Here is a 23,220-nt window from a genome sequence, read left to right as displayed (position 1 = left end):
TCATAAGATGTTCATAAGGTGTTCATAAGGTGTTTGTTCACCCTCCTGCAGCAGCAGTCCCAGGTAGAGTGTTGCCAGGTGTTCCTCGTCTACAGTCACAGTGATCTCCAGGTCCCTCAGCAGCTCAGTGTCCAGCCAGAATGACTGGTCACACAGGAAATTCTCCAGGCACCGCGCCACATAGCCTGGACATACAGAGACATATGTTCATAACATGTCATAAGGTGTTTATAACATGGCACATGGTGTCCGTCAGGTTCACCACGCCACATAGCCTGGACACACAACAAAGTAAGAGGAAGTTGTCCCTACATCCTGATGTAAGGTCTGTTTCTTCCAGGCTGATGGTTTAGGTTAGGATTGGGTGAGGGGATGCTGATCCTGGTTCTGCGCCTATTTGCAACTTCTAACCAGACTGGATGTAATAATCAGCCATCAGACTGTGTTAATGAGAGTTTCATCCAGGTCAGGTAGACTAGGATAGTACCGCACACCTAGAGCCAGGTAGGTAGAGAACTTCCACATCTCCTCCACAGTCTTGAAGGTGATGACAAAGCTGTCCTTCTCAGCGTGGACAGACAGCAGACGGGCAGACAGGTCCTGTAGGGAGGCAGAAGAAGCGGAGACATTGTTGAAGAAACAGCGAGGATGCAGAGAAGGTCACCTTTATTCTCTACCAACCACTAGCGTCGACATCAGGGAGAAGCAACTTTTCGCAGGACAACGTTTGCAACCCCACCACTGGTCTAGGCAGGGTCATCTGTTTTGGCATGCCTTGACCTCTAACCTCTAACCCCTGACCTATGACTTGTGACTAACCTTGAAGAGCTGGATAACATCCTGACTGTTGCTCTCGACGACCCTGAGTCTGGTACGGAGCGCCTCCTGTAGTTCAGAGTCAGGTATTACACCCGAGCGCCGCCGACCGCTGAACACCAGCACCACGTCTACACAAAAAAGCACGCACACAAGCACAGGTACACACTGTCACTCTCGAGATCACCGATGGGAGTATTGACTGATACTGTGATATTGTAATGCAGACATCAACATGCAGAGGTAAAACGTTTAGGAGTAACTTTTCCGAGTGTGTTACAGAGCCATGCTCAGAAAGTGTATTGTAGAGTCATGCTCAGTGAGTATATTATAGTAATGCTCAGTGAGTGTATTATAGTCATGCTCAGTGAGTATATTATAGTAATGCTCAGTGAGTGTATTATAGTCATGCTCAGTGAGTATATTATAGTAATGCTCAGTGAGTGTATTATAGTCATGCTCAGTGAGTGTATTATAGTCATGCACAGTGAGTGTATTATAGACATGCTCAGTGAGTGTATTATAGTCATGCACAGTGAGTGTATTATAGACATGCACAGTGAGTATATTATAGTCATGCTCAGTGAGTGTATTATAGTCGTGCTCAGTGAGTATATTATAGTAATGCTCAGTGAGTGTATTATAGTAATGCTCAGTGAGTGTATTATAGTAATGCTCAGTGAGTGTATTATAGTAATGCTCAGTGAGTGTATTATAGTAATGCTCAGTGAGTGTATTATAGTAATGCTCAGTGAGTGTATTATAGTAATGCTCAGTGAGTGTATTATAGTAATGCTCAGTGAGTGTATTATAGTAATGCTCAGTGAGTGTATTATAGACATGCACAGTGAGTATATTATAGTAATGCTCAGTGAGTGTATTATAGTAATGCTCAGTGAGTGTATTATAGTCATGCACAGTGAGTATATTATAGTCATGCACAGTGAGTGTATTATAGTCATGCACAGTGAGTGTATTATAGTCATGCTCAGTGAGTGTATTATAGTCATGCTCAGTGAGTGTATTATAGTAATGCTCAGTGAGTGTATTATAGTAATGCTCAGTGAGTATATTATAGTAATGCTCAGTGAGTGTATTATAGACATGCTCAGTGAGGTCATATTACACAGCAGCTGCTGAGTGTCTCAGTGTTGGACTAGGAATAACAGATCTATTACAGCCTGGAGTGACTGCAGTTTTAAAGGGACCCTTTAACATTAGATCCATTTGGGGGAGAGCTACACTGGAACCTCCTGGAAGAATGACACAGAGAACCGTAGAGTAGCTCAGTAGCTGTGTCTATTGTAACATTAACATTAAAGTCAGTTTTCTTACAGGATGTTGACATACTGTACATACAGACAACATGAATGATACAGTGATTATATAGACGACTGTATAGAATACAGACAGGGTACAATAGAGATGTAATGACAGCATCAACACAAACAGATCCACAATGAGCATCACACCAAACAACCATGACCAGCAGCTGTTAACACCGCTACGTTAGCAGTTAGCACATCCAAGGCAGGAATAGAGAGAGAAACACCCTGGCTGTCCCAAATAGCACCGTTTGGGTCAAAGTGCACCTGTAGGTATTAGGGTACCATTTGGAACACATTCGTACAGAGCATCTGAGAGCAGAACATTACCTGAGGAGAACCTCTCACCCACGGCCAGTGATACGGTGCTTCCTCTGGTGAACTCCTCCTTCCTCTTCCAGTAAGTGTCCGGCTCCGCCTCCCCGCCCCCAGACTCCACCCCCGGCCCTTCCACCCCTGGAGAAGACAGGAAACAGAGGTCAGGTCAGTGGAGCCCTCAGGAAGGAACGGGTGAGACAGCTGTTTCGGGGGGTTGATTTTAAAATAGACTTTTGTGTCAGCTACATGGGCTCTGTAAGCAAGTGCAAGATCATGGAGCAACCTTGTTTTGTGACAACTGTCAAGAGGGAATGGAGAGCACAATGCTTCATCGTATATCCTTCTGGAACGCAAACCTGACTGGTAACCAGACAAAGTGACCCAATTGGAGGTTTGTCTCTGTTACTGTATGAGGAAACATTCACACTAAAAGTTACTTAACTGCTGGTGTACAGTGTATTCTGTGGTCCAGCTGATGAGGATTTCAACAGTGATTAGTTTCCTCCAGAACATCAACAGAACATAAAGAGCCTATCAAAGCCCACCCATCTATTAACGTACTGCCTCTCCCAGATGGTCTATTATAACATAACGACCTGCTTTAGCTGTCCTGACAGGGCTTTGTGATGTGCACGCAAACACACACACAAACACACACACACACACACACACACACACACACACACACACACACACACACACACACACACACACACACACACAAACACACACACAACACACACACACACACACACACACACACACACACACAGAAACACATAAAAACAATGAAAAAGGCTTCATGAGCGGCTGGGCTGGCTTCCCCATGTTGGTGTCACATTGTACAGAGAGGATGTCCCCAACTCTTCCTCAACCTGGGACTGTTGAGGCTATTGTGTAATACAATGTTTCATTGTTTGCTACAGTACACATCCAGAAGAATTCAAACTCAACATGTGTCTGGGCAAATATAACTCATGCAGGACTTAATAGGGATAGAATCAGCTGGATGTTTTGTGTCATCGAACGCTTTAAGGCTTTTACTGTAGTTACCTGGATTCACAACATCATTTCCTGGGAAGTGTTCATTGGTTCCCGCTAGCGTGTACGGTGGTTCTCTCCATAGTGCATCCAGCTCAGCAGGGGAGATGTCTGGGAGGGGAGGGGGGAGATTAGTGTTACACACATCAGTCGCGTTCCTCTGATCAGACGTTGCATGCATCAACCAATGGTTGTGTGTCATGTCATCAACTTTGCCGCCGGGCACCAGATTCTTATAATATATGAAGTGGTTAGCTAATGAATAAAATGTCTATCCAGGCATGTGTAAGATCTGACATGCGACAGCAATGCCTGGGCAGAGGAACGTGCCCAATGTCTGGGAATGGGGAAGGAAATTAGTGTAACACACATCAGTAACTGTCTGGGAGGGAGGAATGATATTAGTGGGACACACCCATCAGAAAATGTCTGGGAGGGAGGAATGATATTAGTGGGACACACCCATCAGTAAATGTCTGGGAGGGAGGAATGATATTAGTGGGACACACCCATCAGAAAATGTCTGGGAGGGAGGAATGATATTAGTGGGACACACCCATCAGTAAATGTCTGGGAGGGAGGAATGATATTAGTGGGACACACCCTTCAGTAAATGTCTAGGAGGGAGGAATGATATTAGTGGGACACACCCATCAGTAAATGTCTTGGAGGGAGGAATGATATTAGTGGGACACACCCTTCAGTAAATGTCGGGGGAGGAGATTAGTGTAACACGAAGTAGTAAGCACCATCAAGGGGTGCATGTCAATGGTCTAAAGTGGATTCTTCCCTACATCTCCATCAATACTCCAATGAGGGGAAGGACACAGTTACTCGTCCTGAAAGAAGATTGTGTTGAAAACGTTGCTGTATCACAAACAAATCACATGTGGGCCCAAACAGCAAGCAGTGAACAGACATGCATCGTCTTTACCAGAAAAGCAGATAGCCATCAGATATCGTAAAACAGCATTTCTTAATAATGGCCCTGGGGACCACAACGGGTGCAAATGTTTGTTTTTGCCCTAGCACTATGGCCTCACCAGCCACCCTGATCTCAAGACAGCTACTAGCACTATGACCTCACCAGCCACCCTGATCTCAAGACAGCTACTAGCACTATGGCCTCATGCACTGAGACACAGAACACAACAAGCTGCACAGTTTAGTAACAATGTGACTGACAGTACTGCCTCTACAGTACACACACCTAACACAACGTCACACTGACACACCATGCCCTGTACTCTACTATACCTTCATGGGATAGCCTGTTACCCATGTCTTATAGATATACCTACAGCAGCAGTATCTGTCTGAATGAGACAGTTACTGCTCTCTGTCTTCTCATGTCAGTGACCTACTAGCCTCAGCTCCAGGCTGCGGGTACAGACGGCAGGGTGAAATGGAACCAACCTGGGAAGAGAGGGGAGCGTTTGAGGAGCGGAGAGCAGCGGAGAGCAGCAGGAGGACGAGGAGGCCTGGAGAGGAGGGCAACAGCACCATGCCATGTGTACCGGCAGCTTACAGCTCCTAGAAATCAATGATGCCAACTGCTCTCAGCTACTAGGCTTTCAGATTGACTGTCTGGCGGTCTCGCAGTCTGGCAGTCTGGCGGTCTGGTGGTCTGGCAGTCTGGCTCTGTCTATTTTTCTCAGAGGCAGCACTGACTTTCACTCTCTCTAGTTCTGAGCTATCTCTCCCTCTCTCCAGTGTAGGATGTCTGCTCTGTCAATCTCTGTAGAGCTTCTTCCTGTATCTATATTACCCAGTCTATTCTCTATTACAATTCTCTCTCTCATTCTCTCTCTGGAAATGCATCTCTCCCTGTCTGCCCCCCCCCCACCCTCTCTCTCTCTCTCTCTCTCTCTCTCTCTCTCTCTCTAGCTGCTGCCCAGTCTATGAACACAAAACACTCTCTTCTGATGGCATGTGTGTTGGCTGGTCAGTGAGAGAGAGAGTGTGTGTATGGTCACTGAGTGTGTGTGTGTGTGTGTGTGTGTGTGTGTGTGTGTGTGTGTGTGTGTGTGTGTGTGTGTGTGACTGAGTGTGTGTGTGTGTGTGTGTGTGTGTGTGTGTGTGTGTTGTGTGTGTGTGTGTGTGTGTGTGTGTGTGTTTGTGTGTATGTCACTGAGTGTGTGTTTGTGTGTATGGTCACTGAGTGTGCGTGTGTGTGTTTGTGTGTATGGTCACTGAGTGTGTGTGTGTGTGTGTTTGTGTGTGTGTGTGTGTGTGTGTGGTTGTGTGTATCATCACTGAGTGTGTGTGTGTTTGCGTGTGACTCCGTGCTGTAGGTCTCTCTGGATAAGAGTGTCTGCTAAATGACTCCTTACTGTAGGTCTCTCTGGATAAGAGTGTCTGCTAAATGACTCCTTACTGTAGGTCTCTCTGGATAAGAGTGTCTGCTAAATGACTCCTTACTGTAGGTCTCTCTGGATAAGAGTGTCTGCTAAATGACTCCTTACTGTAGGTCTCTCTGGATAAGAGTGTCTGCTAAATGACTCCTTACTGTAGGTCTCTCTGGATAAGAGTGTCTGCTAAATGACTAAAATGTAAGTATTGAAACATCATGTTGTAGCACTACTGAATCAAGAGTTGTGCAACACCTTGCCAGAAACAGGAAGCATTGTCAAACAGTTTGAAAACATTTTATGATGTTTTGAGTCCTGTTAAGTGCAGAATTAGATCCCTTCTTCTGGATTTTCCAAATGCTTTAAATGGGATTCCCTGCTCTTATTGTTTATTCCCTGCTCTTATTGTTTATTCCCTGCTCTTATTGTTTATTCCCTGCTCTTATTGTTTATTCCCTGCTCTTATTGTTTATTCCCTGCTCTTATTGTTTATTCCCTGCTCTTATTGTTTATTCCCTGCTCTTATTGTTTATTCCCTGCTCTTATTGTTTGTTCCCTGCTCTTATTGTTTGTTCCCTGCTCTTATTGTTTATTCCCTGTTCTTATTGTTTATTCCCTGCTCTTATTGTTTATTCCCTGCTCTTATTGTTTATTCCCTGCTCTTATTGTTTATTCCCTGCTCTTATTGTTTATTCCCTCCTCTTATTGTTTATTCCCTCCTCTTATTGTTTATTCCCTCCTCTTATTATTTATTCCCTCCTCTTATTGTTTATTCCCTGTTCTTATTGTTTATTCCCTGCTCTTATTGTTTATTCCCTCCTCTTATTGTTTATTCCCTCCTCTATTTGTTTATTCCCTGCTCTTATTGTTTATTCCCTCCGCTTATTGTTTATTCCTTCCTCTTATTGTTTATTCCCTCCTCTTATTGTTTATTCCCTGTTCTTATTGCTTATTCCCTGTTCTTATTGTTTATTCCCTCCTCTTATTGTTTATTCCCTCCTCTTATTGTTTATTCCCTCCTCTTATTGTTTATTCCCTGCTCTTATTGTTTATTCCCTGCTCTTATTGTGTATTCCCTGTTCTTATTGTTTATTCCCTGCTCTTATTGTTTATTCCCTGTTCTTATTGTTTATTCCCTGCTCTTATTGTTTATTCCCTGTTCTTATTGTTTATTCCCTGCTCTTATTGTTTATTCTCTGCTCTTATTGTTTATTCCCTGCTCTTATTGTTTATTCCCTGTTCTTATTGTTTATTCCCTGCTCTTATTATTTATTCCCTGCTCTTATTGTTTATTCCCTGCTCTTATTGTTTATTCCCTGCTCTTATTGTTTATTCCCTGTTCTTATTGTTTATTCCCTGCTCTTATTGTTTATTCTCTGCTCTTATTGTTTATTCCCTGCTCTTATTGTTTATTCCCTGTTCTTATTGTTTATTCCCTGCTCTTATTATTTATTCCATGCTCTTATTGTTTATTCCCTGCTCTTATTGTTTATTCCCTGCTCTTATTGTTTATTCCCTGTTCTTATTGTTTATTCCCTGCTCTTATTGTTTATTCCCTGTTCTTATTGTTTATTCCCTGTTCTTATTGTTTATTCCCTCCTCTTATTGTTTATTCCCTCCTCTTATTGTTTATTCCCTCCTCTTATTGTTTATTCCCTCCTCTTATTGTTTATTCCCTCCTCTTATTGTTTATTCCCTGTTCTTATTGTTTATTCCCTGTTCTTATTGTTTATTCCCTCCTCTTATTGTTTATTCCCTCCTCTTATTGTTTATTCCCTCCTCTTATTGTTTATTCCCTGTTCTTATTGTTTATTCCCTGTTCTTATTGTTTATTCCCTCCTCTTATTGTTTATTCCCTCCTCTTATTGTTTATTCCCTGTTCTTATTGTTTATTCCCTGTTCTTATTGTTTATTCCCTCCTCTTATTGTTTATTCCCTCCTCTTATTGTTTATTCCCTGTTCTTATTGTTTATTCCCTGTTCTTATTGTTTATTCCCTGCTCTTATTGTTTATTCTCTGCTCTTATTGTTTATTCCCTGCTCTTATTGTTTATTCCTGTTCTTATTGTTTATTCCCTGCTCTTATTATTTATTCCATGCTCTTATTGTTTATTCCCTGCTCTTATTGTTTATTCCCTGCTCTTATTGTTTATTCCCTGTTCTTATTGTTTATTCCCTGCTCTTATTGTTTATTCCCTGTTCTTATTGTTTATTCCCTGTTCTTATTGTTTATTCCCTCCTCTTATTGTTTATTCCCTCCTCTAATTGTTTATTCCCTCCTCTTATTGTTTATTCCCTCCTCTTATTGTTTATTCCTGTTCTTATTGTTTATTCCCTGTTCTTATTGTTTATTCCCTGTTCTTATTGTTTATTCCCTCCTCTTATTGTTTATTCCCTCCTCTTATTGTTTATTCCCTCCTCTTATTGTTTATTCCCTGTTCTTATTGTTTATTCCCTGTTCTTATTGTTTATTCCCTCCTCTTATTGTTTATTCCCTCCTCTTATTGTTTATTCCCTGTTCTTATTGTTTATTCCCTGCTATTATTCCCTGCTCTTATTGTTTATTCCCTGCTCTTATTGTTTATTCCCTCCTCTTATTGTTTATTCCCTCCTCTTATTGTTTATTCCCTGTTCTTATTGTTTATTCCCTGCTCTTATTGTTTATTCCCTGCTCTTATTGTTTATTCCCTGCTCTTATTGTTTATTCCCTGTTCTTATTGTTTATTCCCTCCTCTTATTGTTTATTCCCTCCTCTTATTGTTTATTCCCTCCTCTTATTGTTTATTCCTGTTCTTATTGTTTATTCCCTGCTCTTATTGTTTATTCCCTCCTCTTATTGTTTATTCCCTCCTCTTATTGTTTATTCCCTGTTCTTATTGTTTATTCCCTGTTCTTATTGTTTATTCCCTGCTCTTATTGTTTATTCCCTCCTCTTATTGTTTATTCCCTGTTCTTATTGTTTATTCCCTGTTCTTATTGTTTATTCCCTCCTCTTATTGTTTATTCCCTCCTCTTATTGTTTATTCCCTGTTCTTATTGTTTATTCCCTGCTCTTATTGTTTATTCCCTCCTCTTATTGTTTATTCCCTCCTCTTATTGTTTATTCCCTCCTCTTATTGTTTATTCCCTGCTCTTATTGTTTATTCCCTCCGCTTATTGTTTATTCCTTCCTCTTATTGTTTATTCCCTCCTCTTATTGTTTATTCCCTGTTCTTATTGCTTATTCCCTGTTCTTATTGTTTATTCCCTCCTCTTATTGTTTATTCCCTCCTCTTATTGTTTATTCCCTGCTCTTATTGTTTATTCCCTGCTCTTATTGTGTATTCCCTGTTCTTATTGTTTATTTCCTGCTCTTATTGTTTATTCCCTGTTCTTATTGTTTATTCCCTGCTCGTATTGTTTATTCCCTGTTCTTATTGTTTATTCCCTGCTCTTATTGTTTATTCCCTGTTCTTATTGTTTATTCCCTGTTCTTATTGTTTATTCCCTGCTCTTATTGTTTATTCTCTGCTCTTATTGTTTATTCCCTGCTCTTATTGTTTATTCCCTGTTCTTATTGTTTATTCCCTGCTCTTATTATTTATTCCCTGCTCTTATTGTTTATTCCCTGCTCTTATTGTTTATTCCCTGCTCTTATTGTTTATTCCCTGTTCTTATTGTTTATTCCCTGCTCTTATTGTTTATTCTCTGCTCTTATTGTTTATTCCCTGCTCTTATTGTTTATTCCCTGTTCTTATTGTTTATTCCCTGCTCTTATTATTTATTCCATGCTCTTATTGTTTATTCCCTGCTCTTATTGTTTATTCTCTGCTCTTATTGTTTATTCCCTGTTCTTATTGTTTATTCCCTGCTCTTATTGTTTATTCCCTGTTCTTATTGTTTATTCCCTGTTCTTATTGTTTATTCCCTCTTCTTATTGTTTATTCCCTCCTCTTATTGTTTATTCCCTCCTCTTATTGTTTATTCCCTCCTCTTATTGTTTATTCCCTCCTCTTATTGTTTATTCCCTGTTCTTATTGTTTATTCCCTGTTCTTATTGTTTATTCCCTCCTCTTATTGTTTATTCCCTCCTCTTATTGTTTATTCCCTCCTCTTATTGTTTATTCCCTCCTCTTATTGTTTATTCCCTGTTCTTATTGTTTATTCCCTGTTCTTATTGTTTATTCCCTCCTCTTATTGTTTATTCCCTCCTCTTATTGTTTATTCCCTGTTCTTATTGTTTATTCCCTGTTCTTATTGTTTATTCCCTGCTCTTATTGTTTATTCCCTGTTCTTATTGTTTATTCCCTGTTCTTATTGTTTATTCCCTCCTCTTATTGTTTATTCCCTGTTCTTATTGTTTATTCCCTGTTCTTATTGTTTATTCCCTCCTCTTATTGTTTATTCCCTGTTCTTATTGTTTATTCCCTGTTCTTATTGTTTATTCCCTCCTCTTATTGTTTATTCCCTCCTCTTATTGTTTATTCCCTGTTCTTATTGTTTATTCCCTGTTCTTATTGTTTATTCCCTGTTCTTATTGTTTATTCCCTCCTCTTATTGTTTATTCCCTGTTCTTATTGTTTATTCCCTGTTCTTATTGTTTATTCCCTGTTCTTATTGTTTATTCCCTGTTCTTATTGTTTATTCCCTCCTCTTATTGTTTATTCCCTGTTCTTATTGTTTATTCCCTGTTCTTATTGTTTATTCCCTCCTCTTATTGTTTATTCCCTCCTCTTATTGTTTATTCCCTGCTCTTATCACCACAGAGTGATCTATGGGGCACTCAGCAACGAACGCTCCTGTTTTTACACTTGACCACAGAGTGATCTATGGGGCAGTCAGCCACGAACGCCCAGTACGGCAGCACAATTTTTAAAGTTCAGTTTTGGTATTTAATCTAAACAGTTGTCTTCAGACAAATGGGATTCACAAGTTCTGCACGTGGAGATATGGTTGAGTGGGTAACATTCCAAACTAATTTGCTATCTTTCTGTCCCACAAGTCAGGGGTTCAAATTTCAGCTTGTACCACTTTCACTCCTTCTCTGTGTCCTCATGTTTCTAATCCGTGTAAATAAAGCATTGAAGATATAATGGTGGAATTCCACACAGAAAAAGCTGGACTTCCTATTCAGACCTGAGATCAGTTTTATGGATTTATGTCAAAGAATGTCCATATTTTATTGACTCAAATCTATGTTCAGTCTGTATATCTCAAGTCTGAATAGGGCACCATGTGCTCAGTGTAACAAGAGTGGTTCAACACAACAGTAAAGACTGAAGACTGGCTGAGTCAGTGTTTTAACAAGCAGGAGACCCAGGTACAAATCCATGTTGTACATGTTACATAACCCTAAACATTTTGAATGTAACATCATTTATAATCTCACAATGAGCCTGGCAACTGTTGTACTATTGAGTAGTAATAGTGAGTGCTATGTAATGAGTGGTAGTAATGAGTAGTAATAGTGAGTGCTATGTAATGAGTGGTAGTAATGAGTGCTATGTAATGAGTGGTAGTAATGAGTAGTAATAGTGAGTGCTATGTAATGAGTGGTAGTAATGAGTAGTAATAGTGAGTGCTATGTAATGAGTGGTAGTAATGAGTAGTAATAGTGAGTGCTATGTAATGAGTGGTAGTAATGAGTAGTAATAGTGAGTGCTATGTAATGAGTAGTAATAGTGAGTGCTATGTAATGAGTGGTAGTAATGAGTGCTATGTAATGAGTGGTAGTAATGAGTGCTATGTAATGAGTAGTAGTAATGAGTAGTAGTAATGAGTAGTAGTAATGAGTAGTAGTAATGAGTGCTATGTAATGAGTGGTAGTAATGAGTAGTAGTAATGAGTAGTAGTAATGAGTGCTATGTAATGAGTGGTAGTAATGAGTAGTAGTAATGAGTAGTAGTAATGAGTGCTATGTAATGAGTGGTAGTAATGAGTAGTAGTAATGAGTGCTATGTAATGAGTGGTAGTAATGAGTGGTAGTAATGAGTAGTAGTAATGAGTGCTATGTAATGAGTGGTAGTAATGAGTGCTATGTAATGAGTGGTAGTAATGAGTAGTAGTAATGAGTAGTAGTAATGAGTGCTATGTAATGAGTAGTAGTAATGAGTGCTATGTAATGAGTGGTAGTAATGAGTGCTATGTAATGAGTGGTAGTAATGAGTAGTAGTAATGAGTAGTAGTAATGAGTGCTATGTAATGAGTGGTAGTAATGAGTAGTAGTAATGAGTAGTAGTAATGAGTGCTATGTAATGAGTGGTAGTAATGAGTAGTAGTAATGAGTGCTATGTAATGAGTGGTAGTAATGAGTGGTAGTAATGAGTAGTAGTAATGAGTGCTATGTAATGAGTAGTAGTAATGAGTGCTATGTAATGAGTGGTAGTAATGAGTGCTATGTAATGAGTGGTAGTAATGAGTGCTATGTAATGAGTAGTAGTAATGAGTGCTATGTAATGAGTGGTAGTAATGAGTGGTAGTAATGAGTGCTATGTAATGAGTGGTAGTAATGAGTAGTAGTAATGAGTGCTATGTAATGAGTGGTAGTAATGAGTAGTAGTAATGAGTGCTATGTAATGAGTGGTAGTAATGAGTAGTAGTAGTGAGTGCTATGTAATGAGTGGTAGTAATGAGTAGTAATAGTGAGTGCTATGTAATGAGATGTAGTAATGAGTGCTATGTAATGAGTGGTAGTAATGAGTGCTATGTAATGAGTGGTAGTAATGAGTGCTATGTAATGAGTAGTAGTAATGAGTGGTAGTAATGAGTAGTACTAATGAGTGCTATGTAATGAGTGGTAGTAATGAGTAGTAGTAATGAGTAGTAGTAATGAGTGCTATGTAATGAGTGGTAGTAATGAGTAGTAGTAATGAGTAGTAGTAATGAGTGCTATGTAATGAGTGGTAGTAATGAGTAGTAGTAATGAGTGCTATGTAATGAGTGGTAGTAATGAGTGGTAGTAATGAGTGCTATGTAATGAGTGGTAGTAATGAGTGCTATGTAATGAGTGGTAGTAATGAGTAGTAGTAATGAGTGCTATGTAATGAGTGGTAGTAATGAGTAGTAGTAATGAGTGCTATGTAATGAGTGGTAGTAATGAGTGCTATGTAATGAGTGGTAGTAATGAGTAGTAGTAATGAGTGCTATGTAATGAGTGGTAGTAATGAGTAGTAGTAATGAGTGCTATGTAATGAGTGGTAGTAATGAGTAGTAGTAATGAGTGCTATGTAATGAGTGGTAGTAATGAGTGCTATGTAATGAGTGGTAGTAATGAGTAGTAGTAATGAGTGCTATGTAATGAGTGGTAGTAATGAGTAGTAATAGTGAGTGCTATGTAATGAGTGGTAGTATTGAGTAGTAGTAATGAGTGCTATGTAATGAGTGGTAGTAGTGAGTGCTATGTAATGAGTAGTAGTAATGAGTGCTATGTAATGAGTGGTAGTATTGAGTAGTAGTAATGAGTGCTATGTAATGAGTGCTATGTAATGAGTGGTAGTAATGAGTAGTAGTAATGAGTGCTATGTAATGAGTAGTAGTAATGAGTGCTATGTAATGAGTGGTAGTAATGAGTGCTATGTAATGAGTGGTAGTAATGAGTGCTATGTAATGAGTGGTAGTAATGAGTGGTAGTAATGAGTGCTATGTAATGAGTGGTAGTAATGAGTAGTAGTAATGAGTGCTATGTAATGAGTGGTAGTAATGAGTAGTAGTAATGAGTGCTATGTAATGAGTGGTAGTAATGAGTAGTAGTAATGAGTGCTATGTAATGAGTAGTAGTAATGAGTGCTATGTAATGAGTGGTAGTAATGAGTGCTATGTAATGAGTGGTAGTAATGAGTAGTAGTAATGAGTGCTATGTAATGAGTGGTAGTAATGAGTAGTAGTAATGAGTGCTATGTAATGAGTGGTAGTAATGAGTAGTAGTAATGAGTGCTATGTAATGAGTGGTAGTAATGAGTAGTAGTAATGAGTGCTATGTAATGAGTGGTAGTAATGAGTGCTATGTAATGAGTAGTAGTAATGAGTGCTATGTAATGAGTGGTAGTAATGAGTGCTATGTAATGAGTGGTAGTAATGAGTAGTAGTAATGAGTGCTATGTAATGAGTGGTAGTAATGAGTGGTAGTAATGAGTAGTAGTAATGAGTGCTATGTAATGAGTGGTAGTAATGAGTGCTATGTAATGAGTAGTAGTAATGAGTGCTATGTAATGAGTGGTAGTAATGAGTAGTAGTAATGAGTGCTATGTAATGAGTGGTAGTAATGAGTAGTAGTAATGAGTGCTATGTAATGAGTGGTAGTAATGAGTGCTATGTAATGAGTAGTAGTAATGAGTGCTATGTAATGAGTGGTAGTAATGAGTGCTATGTAATGAGTGGTAGTAATGAGTAGTAGTAATGAGTGCTATGTAATGAGTGGTAGTAATGAGTGCTATGTAATGAGTAGTAGTAATGAGTGCTATGTAATGAGTGGTAGTAATGAGTGGTAGTAATGAGTAGTAGTAATGAGTGCTATGTAATGAGTGGTAGTAATGAGTGCTATGTAATGAGTGGTAGTAATGAGTGCTATGTAATGAGTGGTAGTAATGAGTAGTAGTAATGAGTGCTATGTAATGAGTGGTAGTAATGAGTAGTAGTAATGAGTAGTAGTAATGAGTGCTATGTAATGAGTAGTAGTAATGAGTGCTATGTAATGAGTGGTAGTAATGAGTGGTAGTAATGAGTAGTAGTAATGAGTGCTATGTAATGAGTGGTAGTAATGAGTGCTATGTAATGAGTGGTAGTAATGAGTAGTAGTAATGAGTAGTAGTAATGAGTGCTATGTAATGAGTAGTAGTAATGAGTGCTATGTAATGAGTGGTAGTAATGAGTGCTATGTAATGAGTGGTAGTAATGAGTAGTAGTAATGAGTAGTAGTAATGAGTGCTATGTAATGAGTGGTAGTAATGAGTAGTAGTAATGAGTAGTAGTAATGAGTGCTATGTAATGAGTGGTAGTAATGAGTAGTAGTAATGAGTGCTATGTAATGAGTGGTAGTAATGAGTGGTAGTAATGAGTAGTAGTAATGAGTGCTATGTAATGAGTAGTAGTAATGAGTGCTATGTAATGAGTGGTAGTAATGAGTGCTATGTAATGAGTGGTAGTAATGAGTGCTATGTAATGAGTAGTAGTAATGAGTGCTATGTAATGAGTGGTAGTAATGAGTGGTAGTAATGAGTGCTATGTAATGAGTGGTAGTAATGAGTAGTAGTAATGAGTGCTATGTAATGAGTGGTAGTAATGAGTAGTAGTAATGAGTGCTATGTAATGAGTGGTAGTAATGAGTAGTAGTAGTGAGTGCTATGTAATGAGTGGTAGTAATGAGTAGTAATAGTGAGTGCTATGTAATGAGATGTAGTAATGAGTGCTATGTAATGAGTGGTAGTAATGAGTGCTATGTAATGAGTGGTAGTAATGAGTGCTATGTAATGAGTAGTAGTAATGAGTGGTAGTAATGAGTAGTACTAATGAGTGCTATGTAATGAGTGGTAGTAATGAGTAGTAGTAATGAGTAGTAGTAATGAGTGCTATGTAATGAGTGGTAGTAATGAGTAGTAGTAATGAGTAGTAGTAATGAGTGCTATGTAATGAGTGGTAGTAATGAGTAGTAGTAATGAGTGCTATGTAATGAGTGGTAGTAATGAGTGGTAGTAATGAGTGCTATGTAATGAGTGGTAGTAATGAGTGCTATGTAATGAGTGGTAGTAATGAGTAGTAGTAATGAGTGCTATGTAATGAGTGGTAGTAATGAGTAGTAGTAATGAGTGCTATGTAATGAGTGGTAGTAATGAGTGCTATGTAATGAGTGGTAGTAATGAGTAGTAGTAATGAGTGTTATGTAATGAGTGGTAGTAATGAGTAGTATTAATGAGTGCTATGTAATGAGTGGTAGTAATGAGTAGTAGTAATGAGTGCTATGTAATGAGTGGTAGTAATGAGTGCTATGTAATGAGTGGTAGTAATGAGTAGTAGTAATGAGTGCTATGTAATGAGTGGTAGTAATGAGTAGTAATAGTGAGTGCTATGTAATGAGTGGTAGTATTGAGTAGTAGTAATGAGTGCTATGTAATGAGTGGTAGTATTGAGTGCTATGTAATGAGTAGTAGTAATGAGTGCTATGTAATGAGTGGTAGTATTGAGTAGTAGTAATGAGTGCTATGTAATGAGTGCTATGTAATGAGTGGTAGTAATGAGTAGTAGTAATGAGTGCTATGTAATGAGTAGTAGTAATGAGTGCTATGTAATGAGTGGTAGTAATGAGTGCTATGTAATGAGTGGTAGTAATGAGTGCTATGTAATGAGTGGTAGTAATGAGTGGTAGTAATGAGTGCTATGTAATGAGTGGTAGTAATGAGTAGTAGTAATGAGTGCTATGTAATGAGTGGTAGTAATGAGTAGTAGTAATGAGTGCTATGTAATGAGTGGTAGTAATGAGTAGTAGTAATGAGTGCTATGTAATGAGTAGTAGTAATGAGTACTATGTAATGAGTGGTAGTAATGAGTGCTATGTAATGAGTGGTAGTAATGAGTAGTAGTAATGAGTGCTATGTAATGAGTGGTAGTAATGAGTAGTAGTAATGAGTGCTATGTAATGAGTGGTAGTAATGAGTAGTAGTAATGAGTGCTATGTAATGAGTGGTAGTAATGAGTAGTAGTAATGAGTGCTATGTAATGAGTGGTAGTAATGAGTGCTATGTAATGAGTAGTAGTAATGAGTGCTATGTAATGAGTGGTAGTAATGAGTGCTATGTAATGAGTGGTAGTAATGAGTAGTAGTAATGAGTGCTATGTAATGAGTGGTAGTAATGAGTGGTAGTAATGAGTAGTAGTAATGAGTGCTATGTAATGAGTGGTAGTAATGAGTGCTATGTAATGAGTAGTAGTAATGAGTGCTATGTAATGAGTGGTAGTAATGAGTAGTAGTAATGAGTGCTATGTAATGAGTGGTAGTAATGAGTAGTAGTAATGAGTGCTATGTAATGCGTGGTAGTAATGAGTGCTATGTAATGAGTAGTAGTAATGAGTGCTATGTAATGAGTGGTAGTAATGAGTGCTATGTAATGAGTGGTAGTATTGAGTAGTAGTAATGAGTGCTATGTAATGAGTAGTAATAGTGAGTGCTATGTAATGAGTAGTAGTAATGAGTGCTATGTAATGAGTGGTAGTATTGAGTAGTAGTAATGAGTGCTATGTAATGAGTGGTAGTAGTGAGTGCTATGTAATGAGTAGTAATAGTGAGTGCTATGTAATGAGTGGTAGTATTGAGTAGTAATAGTGAGTGCTATGTAATGAGTGGTATGTAATGAGTGGTAGTAATGAGTGCTATGTAATGAGTGGTAGTAATGAGTAGTAATAGTGAGTGCTATGTAATGAGTGGTAGTAATGAGTAGTAATAGTGAGTGCTATGTAATGAGTGGTAGTAATGAGTGCTATGTAATGAGTGGTAGTAATGAGTAGTAGTAATGAGTGCTATGTAATGAGTGGTAGTAATGAGTAGTAGTAATGAGTGCTATGTAATGAGTGGTAGTAATGAGTGCTATGTAATGAGTGGTAGTAATGAGTAGTAGTAATGAGTGGTAGTAATGAGTGCTATGTAATGAGTGGTAGTAATGAGTAGTAGTAATGAGTGGTAGTAATGAGTGCTATGTAATGAGTGGTAGTAATGAGTAGTAGTAATGAGTGGTAATAATGAGTGCTATGTAATGAGTGGTAGTAATGAGTAGTAGTAATGAGTGCTATGTAATGAGTAGTAGTAATGAGTGGTAGTAATGAGTAGTAGTAATGAGTGCTATGTAATGAGTGGTAGTAATGAGTAGTAGTAATGAGTCCTATGTAATGAGTGGTAGTAATGAGTAGTAGTAATGAGTGCTATGTAATGAGTAGTAGTAATGAGTGCTATGTAATGAGTGGTAGTAATGAGTGGTAGTAATGAGTAGTAGTAATGAGTGCTATGTAATGAGTGGTAGTAATGAGTGCTATGTAATGAGTAGTAGTAATGAGTGCTATGTAATGAGTGGTAGTAATGAGTAGTAGTAATGAGTGCTATGTAATGAGTAGTAGTAATGAGTGCTATGTAATGAGTGGTAGTAATGAGTGGTAGTAATGAGTAGTAGTAATGAGTGCTATGTAATGAGTAGTAGTAATGAGTGGTAGTAATGAGTAGTAGTAATGAGTGCTATGTAATGAGTGGTAGTAATTAGTGCTATGTAATGAGTAGTAGTAATGAGTGTTATGTAATGAGTAGTAGTAATGAGTGCTATGTAATGAGTGGTAGTAATGAGTGGTAGTAATGAGTAGTAGTAATGAGTGCTATGTAATGAGTGGTAGTAATGAGTGGTAGTAATGAGTGGTAGTAATGAGTAGTAGTAATGAGTGCTATGTAATGAGTGGTAGTAATGAGTGGTAGTAATGAGTGGTAGTAATGAGTGCTATGTAATGAGTAGTAGTAATGAGTAGTAGTAATGAGTAGTAGTAATGAGTGCTATGTAATGAGTAGTAGTAATGAGTAGTAGTAATGAGTGCTATGTAATGAGTGGTAGTAATGAATGCTATGTAATGAGTGGTAGTAATGAGTGCTATGTAATGAGTAGTAGTAATGAGTGCTATGTAATGAGTAGTAGTAATGAGTGCTATGTAATGAGTGGTAGTAATGAGTGGTAGTAATGAGTAGTAGTAATGAGTGCTATGTAATGAGTGGTAGTAATGAGTGGTAGTAATGAGTAGTAGTAATGAGTGCTATGTAATGAGTGGTAGTAATGAGTGGTAGTAATGAGTGGTAGTAATGAGTGCTATGTAATGAGTAGTAGTAATGAGTAGTAGTAATGAGTAGTAGTAATGAGTGCTATGTAATGAGTAGTAGTAATGAGTAGTAGTAATGAGTGCTATGTAATGAGTGGTAGTAATGAGTGGTAGTAATGAGTGGTAGTAATGAGTGCTATGTAATGAGTAGTAGTAATGAGTAGTAGTAATGAGTGCTATGTAATGAGTGGTAGTAATGAGTGGTAGTAATGAGTGGTAGTAATGAGTGCTATGTAATGAGTAGTAGTAATGAGTAGTAGTAATGAGTAGTAGTAATGAGTGCTATGTAATGAGTAGTAGTAATGAGTAGTAGTAATGAGTAGTAGTAATGAGTGCTATGTAATGAGTGGTAGTAATGAGTGGTAGTAATGAGTGGTAGTAATGAGTGGTAGTAATGAGTGGTAGTAATGAGTGGTAGTAATGAGTGGTAGTAATGAGTGCTATGTAATGAGTAGTAGTAATGAGTAGTAGTAATGAGTAGTAGTAATGAGTGCTATGTAATGAGTGGTAGTAATGAGTGGTAGTAATGAGTGGTAGTAATGAGTGCTATGTAATGAGTAGTAGTAATGAGTAGTAGTAATGAGTGCTATGTAATGAGTGGTAGTAATGAGTGGTAGTAATGAGTGGTAGTAATGAGTGCTATGTAATGAGTAGTAGTAATGAGTAGTAGTAATGAGTAGTAGTAATGAGTGCTATGTAATGAGTAGTAGTAATGAGTAGTAGTAATGAGTGCTATGTAATGAGTGGTAGTAATGAATGCTATGTAATGAGTGGTAGTAATGAGTGCTATGTAATTAATTTTTTTTAACCTTTATTTTACTAGGCAAGTCAGTTAAGAACAAATTCTTATTTTCAATGACGGCCTAGGAACAGTGGGTTAACTGCCTGTTCAAGGGCAGAACGACAGATTTTGTACCTTGTCAGCTCGGGGATTTGAATTTGCAACCTTTCGGTTACTAGTCCAATGCTCTAACCACTAGGCTACACTGCCGCCCCTGTTGGAGATGAGTAGTAATAGTGAGTGCTATGTAATGAGTGGTAATAGTGAGTGCTATGTAATGAGTGGTAGTAATTTTATTTATCCGTTATTTTACCAGGTAAGTTGACTGAGAACACGTTCTCATTTGCAGCAACGACCTGGGGAATAGTTACAGGGGAGAGGAGGGGGATTAATGAGCCAATTGTAAACTGGGGATTATTAGGTGACCATGATGGTTTGAGGGCCAGATTGGGAATTTAGCCAGGACACTGGGGTTAAACACCCCTACTCTTACAACAAGTGCCATGGGATCTTTAATGACCTCAGAGAGTCCGGACACCCGTTTAAACGTCCCAGCCGAAAGACAGCACCCTACACAGGGTAGTGTCCCCAATCACTGCCCTGGGGCATTGGGATATTTTTTAGACCAGAGGAAAGAGTGCCTCCTACTGGCCCTCCAACACCACTTCCAGCAGCATCTGGTCCCCCATCCAGGGACTGACCAGGACCAACCCTGCTTAGCTTCAGAAGCAAGCCAGCAGTGGTATGCAGTGGTATCTCATGGTTTCAGTAGATAATCAAGTGTTCAAATCAAATCAAATGTTATTGGTCACATACACATGTTTAGCAGATGTTATTGGTCACATACACATGTTTAGCAGATGTTATTGGTCACATACACATGTTTAGCAGATGTTATTGGTCACATACACATGTTTAGCAGATGTTATTGCAGGTGTAGTAAAATGCTTGTGTTCCTAGCTCCAACAGTGCAACAGTATCTAACTAAATGCTTGTGTTCCTAGCTCCAACAGTGCAACAGTATCTAACTAAATGCTTGTGTTCCTAGCTCCAACAGTGCAACAGTATCTAACTAAATGCTTGTGTTTCTAGCTCCAACAGTGCAGCAGTATCTAACTAAATGCTTGTGTTTCTATTTTTTGTTCATGTTAAAGTGAAGAAAAGGAGGATGAGGATGGTACTTCTCTAGAAACTACACTGGTCCACGGCTGTGTCCCAAATGGCAACCTATATCCCTTTGTAGTGCACTACGTTTCACCACAGCCTTATGGGCCTTGGTCAAAAGAAGTGCACTTCATAGGGTACCACTTGGGATGAAACCCCGTGTCCTGATTGAATGGGAGTGATTATTGTGTGTCAGACAGCTGTAAACAGCCTGAAAGGCGTGTCGGGTCAGAACCTCTTAGAGGAGAAACAGCACTGTTTCCAGACACTGACAGACACATTACAGATAAATCTAACAGAGCAGAATGAGTCCCAAATGGAACCCTATTCCCTATTTAGTTCACTACTTTTGACCAGAGGCCAATATGGTCAAAAACCCTATCAGAAGCCCTATCAGAAGCCCTATCAAAAACCCTATCAGAAGCCCTATCAGAAATCCAATCAGAAGCCCTATCAGAAGCCCTATCAAAAATCCTATCAGAAGCCGTATCAAAAATCCTATCAGAAGCCCTATCAGAAGCCCTATCAAAAGTAATATCAGAAGCCCTATCAAAAAATCCTATCAGAAGCCCTATCAGAAGCCCTATCAAAAATCCTAACAGAAGCCCTATCAGAAGCCCTATCAGAAGCCCTATCAGAAGCCCTATCAAAAATCCTATCAGAAGCCCTATCAGAAGCCCTATCAAAAATCCTATCAGAAGCCCTATCAAAAATCCTATCAGAAGCCCTATCAGAAGCCCTATCAAAAGTCATATCAGAAGCCCTATCAAAAATCCTATCGGAAGCCCTATCAAAAATCCTATCAGAAGCCCTATCAGAAGCCCTATCAGAAGCCCTATCAAAAATCCTATCAGAAGCCCTATCAAAAATCCTATCAGAAGCCCTATCAAAAATCCTATCAGAAGCCCTATCAGAAGAGCCAAACTTGTGGAAATGACATGGGCAACAGTCTAACAGAGAATATATATCAATATCTTCATCATCATATCACAGACTGGATCATACTGGTTATATTAATGGAACAAATCAGTCATCTGATTCTAATGTAGCCTACTGTACCAGTCAAAAGTAGAATAATAGTGAAGATATCAAAATGATAAAATAACACATATGGAGTCATGTAGTAATCCAAAAAAAGTGAGATTATTCAAAGTAGCCATAGGAAATAAGGAAACTGTATGGCTGTGGGGTAAGTGTGTGTGAAATGGATGTCAGTGAGGTACAGGGGTAACATGAGACAGACAGGGGGCTCTAAGTTTAGCCTAACCGCCTAGTACAACATACGCCTTTGTGGCTGAACTACTGTTGGGAGATGTGAGTGGCTAACACAGAAAAACACACACACTTCTCTACTGCATATCCTAGTCTAACGATCACACATTATCCATTGATCTCTTTTATTGCCTCTGTCCTCAGAGGGGAATGATATATATATATATATATATATATAATATATATATAGAGAGAGAGAGGGGGGGGGGCACTAACACACACAGCATAAGTTCCAGACAAAATGGGACTCAAACATACTCAATGAATACAGATAGTTAGAGAGAAGAGAGTGTGTCTCACCTCTGTCCTGCTGTCTGTTCTCTCCTGTCACTTCATTTGTCATGAGGGTGGAAGTGGTACAGTAGTCCCAGTGTGTCCTCAGTTTACCCCCAGTTACTCCCCTCCACCAGGCTAAAGCCCAGTCATTCTGCTCCTGTCCCTGTTCCTGTGTTTTGAAAGAGCAACAGACAGTAATGAATACAACCGTGAGAGTGTCTGACAGTGTGTGAGAACAGAGTGTGTTTGTGAGAAGATAATGTCTGTATGTCAGGGGCAGCATAACTCCGACAACTGAGGAAGTACTGAAACTCCTCCCCCTCCACTAACTTCTATGGGACAGGGTTTCCACTAGATAGCAACCATTAAGTCAGATTCCACAGACACAATGTAAAAAAAAGCCCCAAAAATACATGTAAAAAAGAGAGATTGTAGATATGGGCAGAGTTCAGCCATCACTCTAACATTGTGGCTGTGTTAACTAGTCATGAGTCTTAACACATGATGTCTATGGCTGCATGGAGAGTACTCAACCCGAGTTACAAAACCTGAACAGATCATTTTAAGTTATCAGTCTCAAGACAAAGTCTTAAGGCACCAAGTCCAAGTCAAGTCTCAAGTTATTTTATATCGAGTTGAGTCTGAAGTCATCAAATTTCTGTCTCGAGTCCACAACTCTGTTGATGACCATGGGACGGGGCACCTCTCTCTTTCTCTGCTGTTTCACTTCTCTCTCCCTGTCAATTCAGTTCAATTCAAGGGCCTTATTGGCATGGGAAACATGTGTTAACATTGCCAAAGCAAGTGAGGTAGATAATATATAAAGTGAATATATAAAGTGAAATAAACAATAAAAATTAACAGTAAACATTACACATACAGAAGTTTCAAAACAATAAAGACAATCCAAATGTCATATTATATATATATACAGTGTTTTAACTCTCTCTGTCTGTCTCTGTCTGTCTCTGTCTCTCTCTCTCTCGCTCTCTCACTCTCTTTCTTTCTCTCTCTTTCCTTCTCTCTATCTCTCTCTTTCTCGTATTCTTTCTTTCTTTCTCTCT

At 38.7% G+C, this 23,220-nt stretch overlaps 1 protein-coding gene across 1 annotated transcript in view; it reads right to left on the bottom strand.

Moving 5' to 3' along the window:
- LOC112235247 (SH3 domain and tetratricopeptide repeat-containing protein 2-like) overlaps positions 1 to 22,427 on the bottom strand; it is a 95,637-nt gene extending 73,210 nt beyond the window's left edge. The window contains exons 1-7 of the mRNA XM_042303012.1: positions 22,181 to 22,427; positions 4,758 to 4,916; positions 3,513 to 3,611; positions 2,472 to 2,597; positions 820 to 947; positions 495 to 600; positions 42 to 185 (exon numbers count right to left, since the gene is read on the bottom strand). Of these exons, the coding sequence (XP_042158946.1) occupies positions 42 to 185; positions 495 to 600; positions 820 to 947; positions 2,472 to 2,597; positions 3,513 to 3,611; positions 4,758 to 4,782 (628 nt within the window). The 5' untranslated portion in view covers positions 4,783 to 4,916; positions 22,181 to 22,427. The remainder of the gene's footprint in view (positions 1 to 41; positions 186 to 494; positions 601 to 819; positions 948 to 2,471; positions 2,598 to 3,512; positions 3,612 to 4,757; positions 4,917 to 22,180) is intronic.
- Between the last annotated feature and the right edge of the window lie 793 nt (positions 22,428 to 23,220).

This window comes from Oncorhynchus tshawytscha, linkage group LG21 (genome assembly GCF_018296145.1).
Source record: "Oncorhynchus tshawytscha isolate Ot180627B linkage group LG21, Otsh_v2.0, whole genome shotgun sequence".
NCBI lineage: Eukaryota > Metazoa > Chordata > Actinopteri > Salmoniformes > Salmonidae > Oncorhynchus > Oncorhynchus tshawytscha.
The sequence above is the reverse complement of the archived record's forward strand: the minus strand, read 5'-3'. Positions and strand labels throughout refer to the sequence as shown.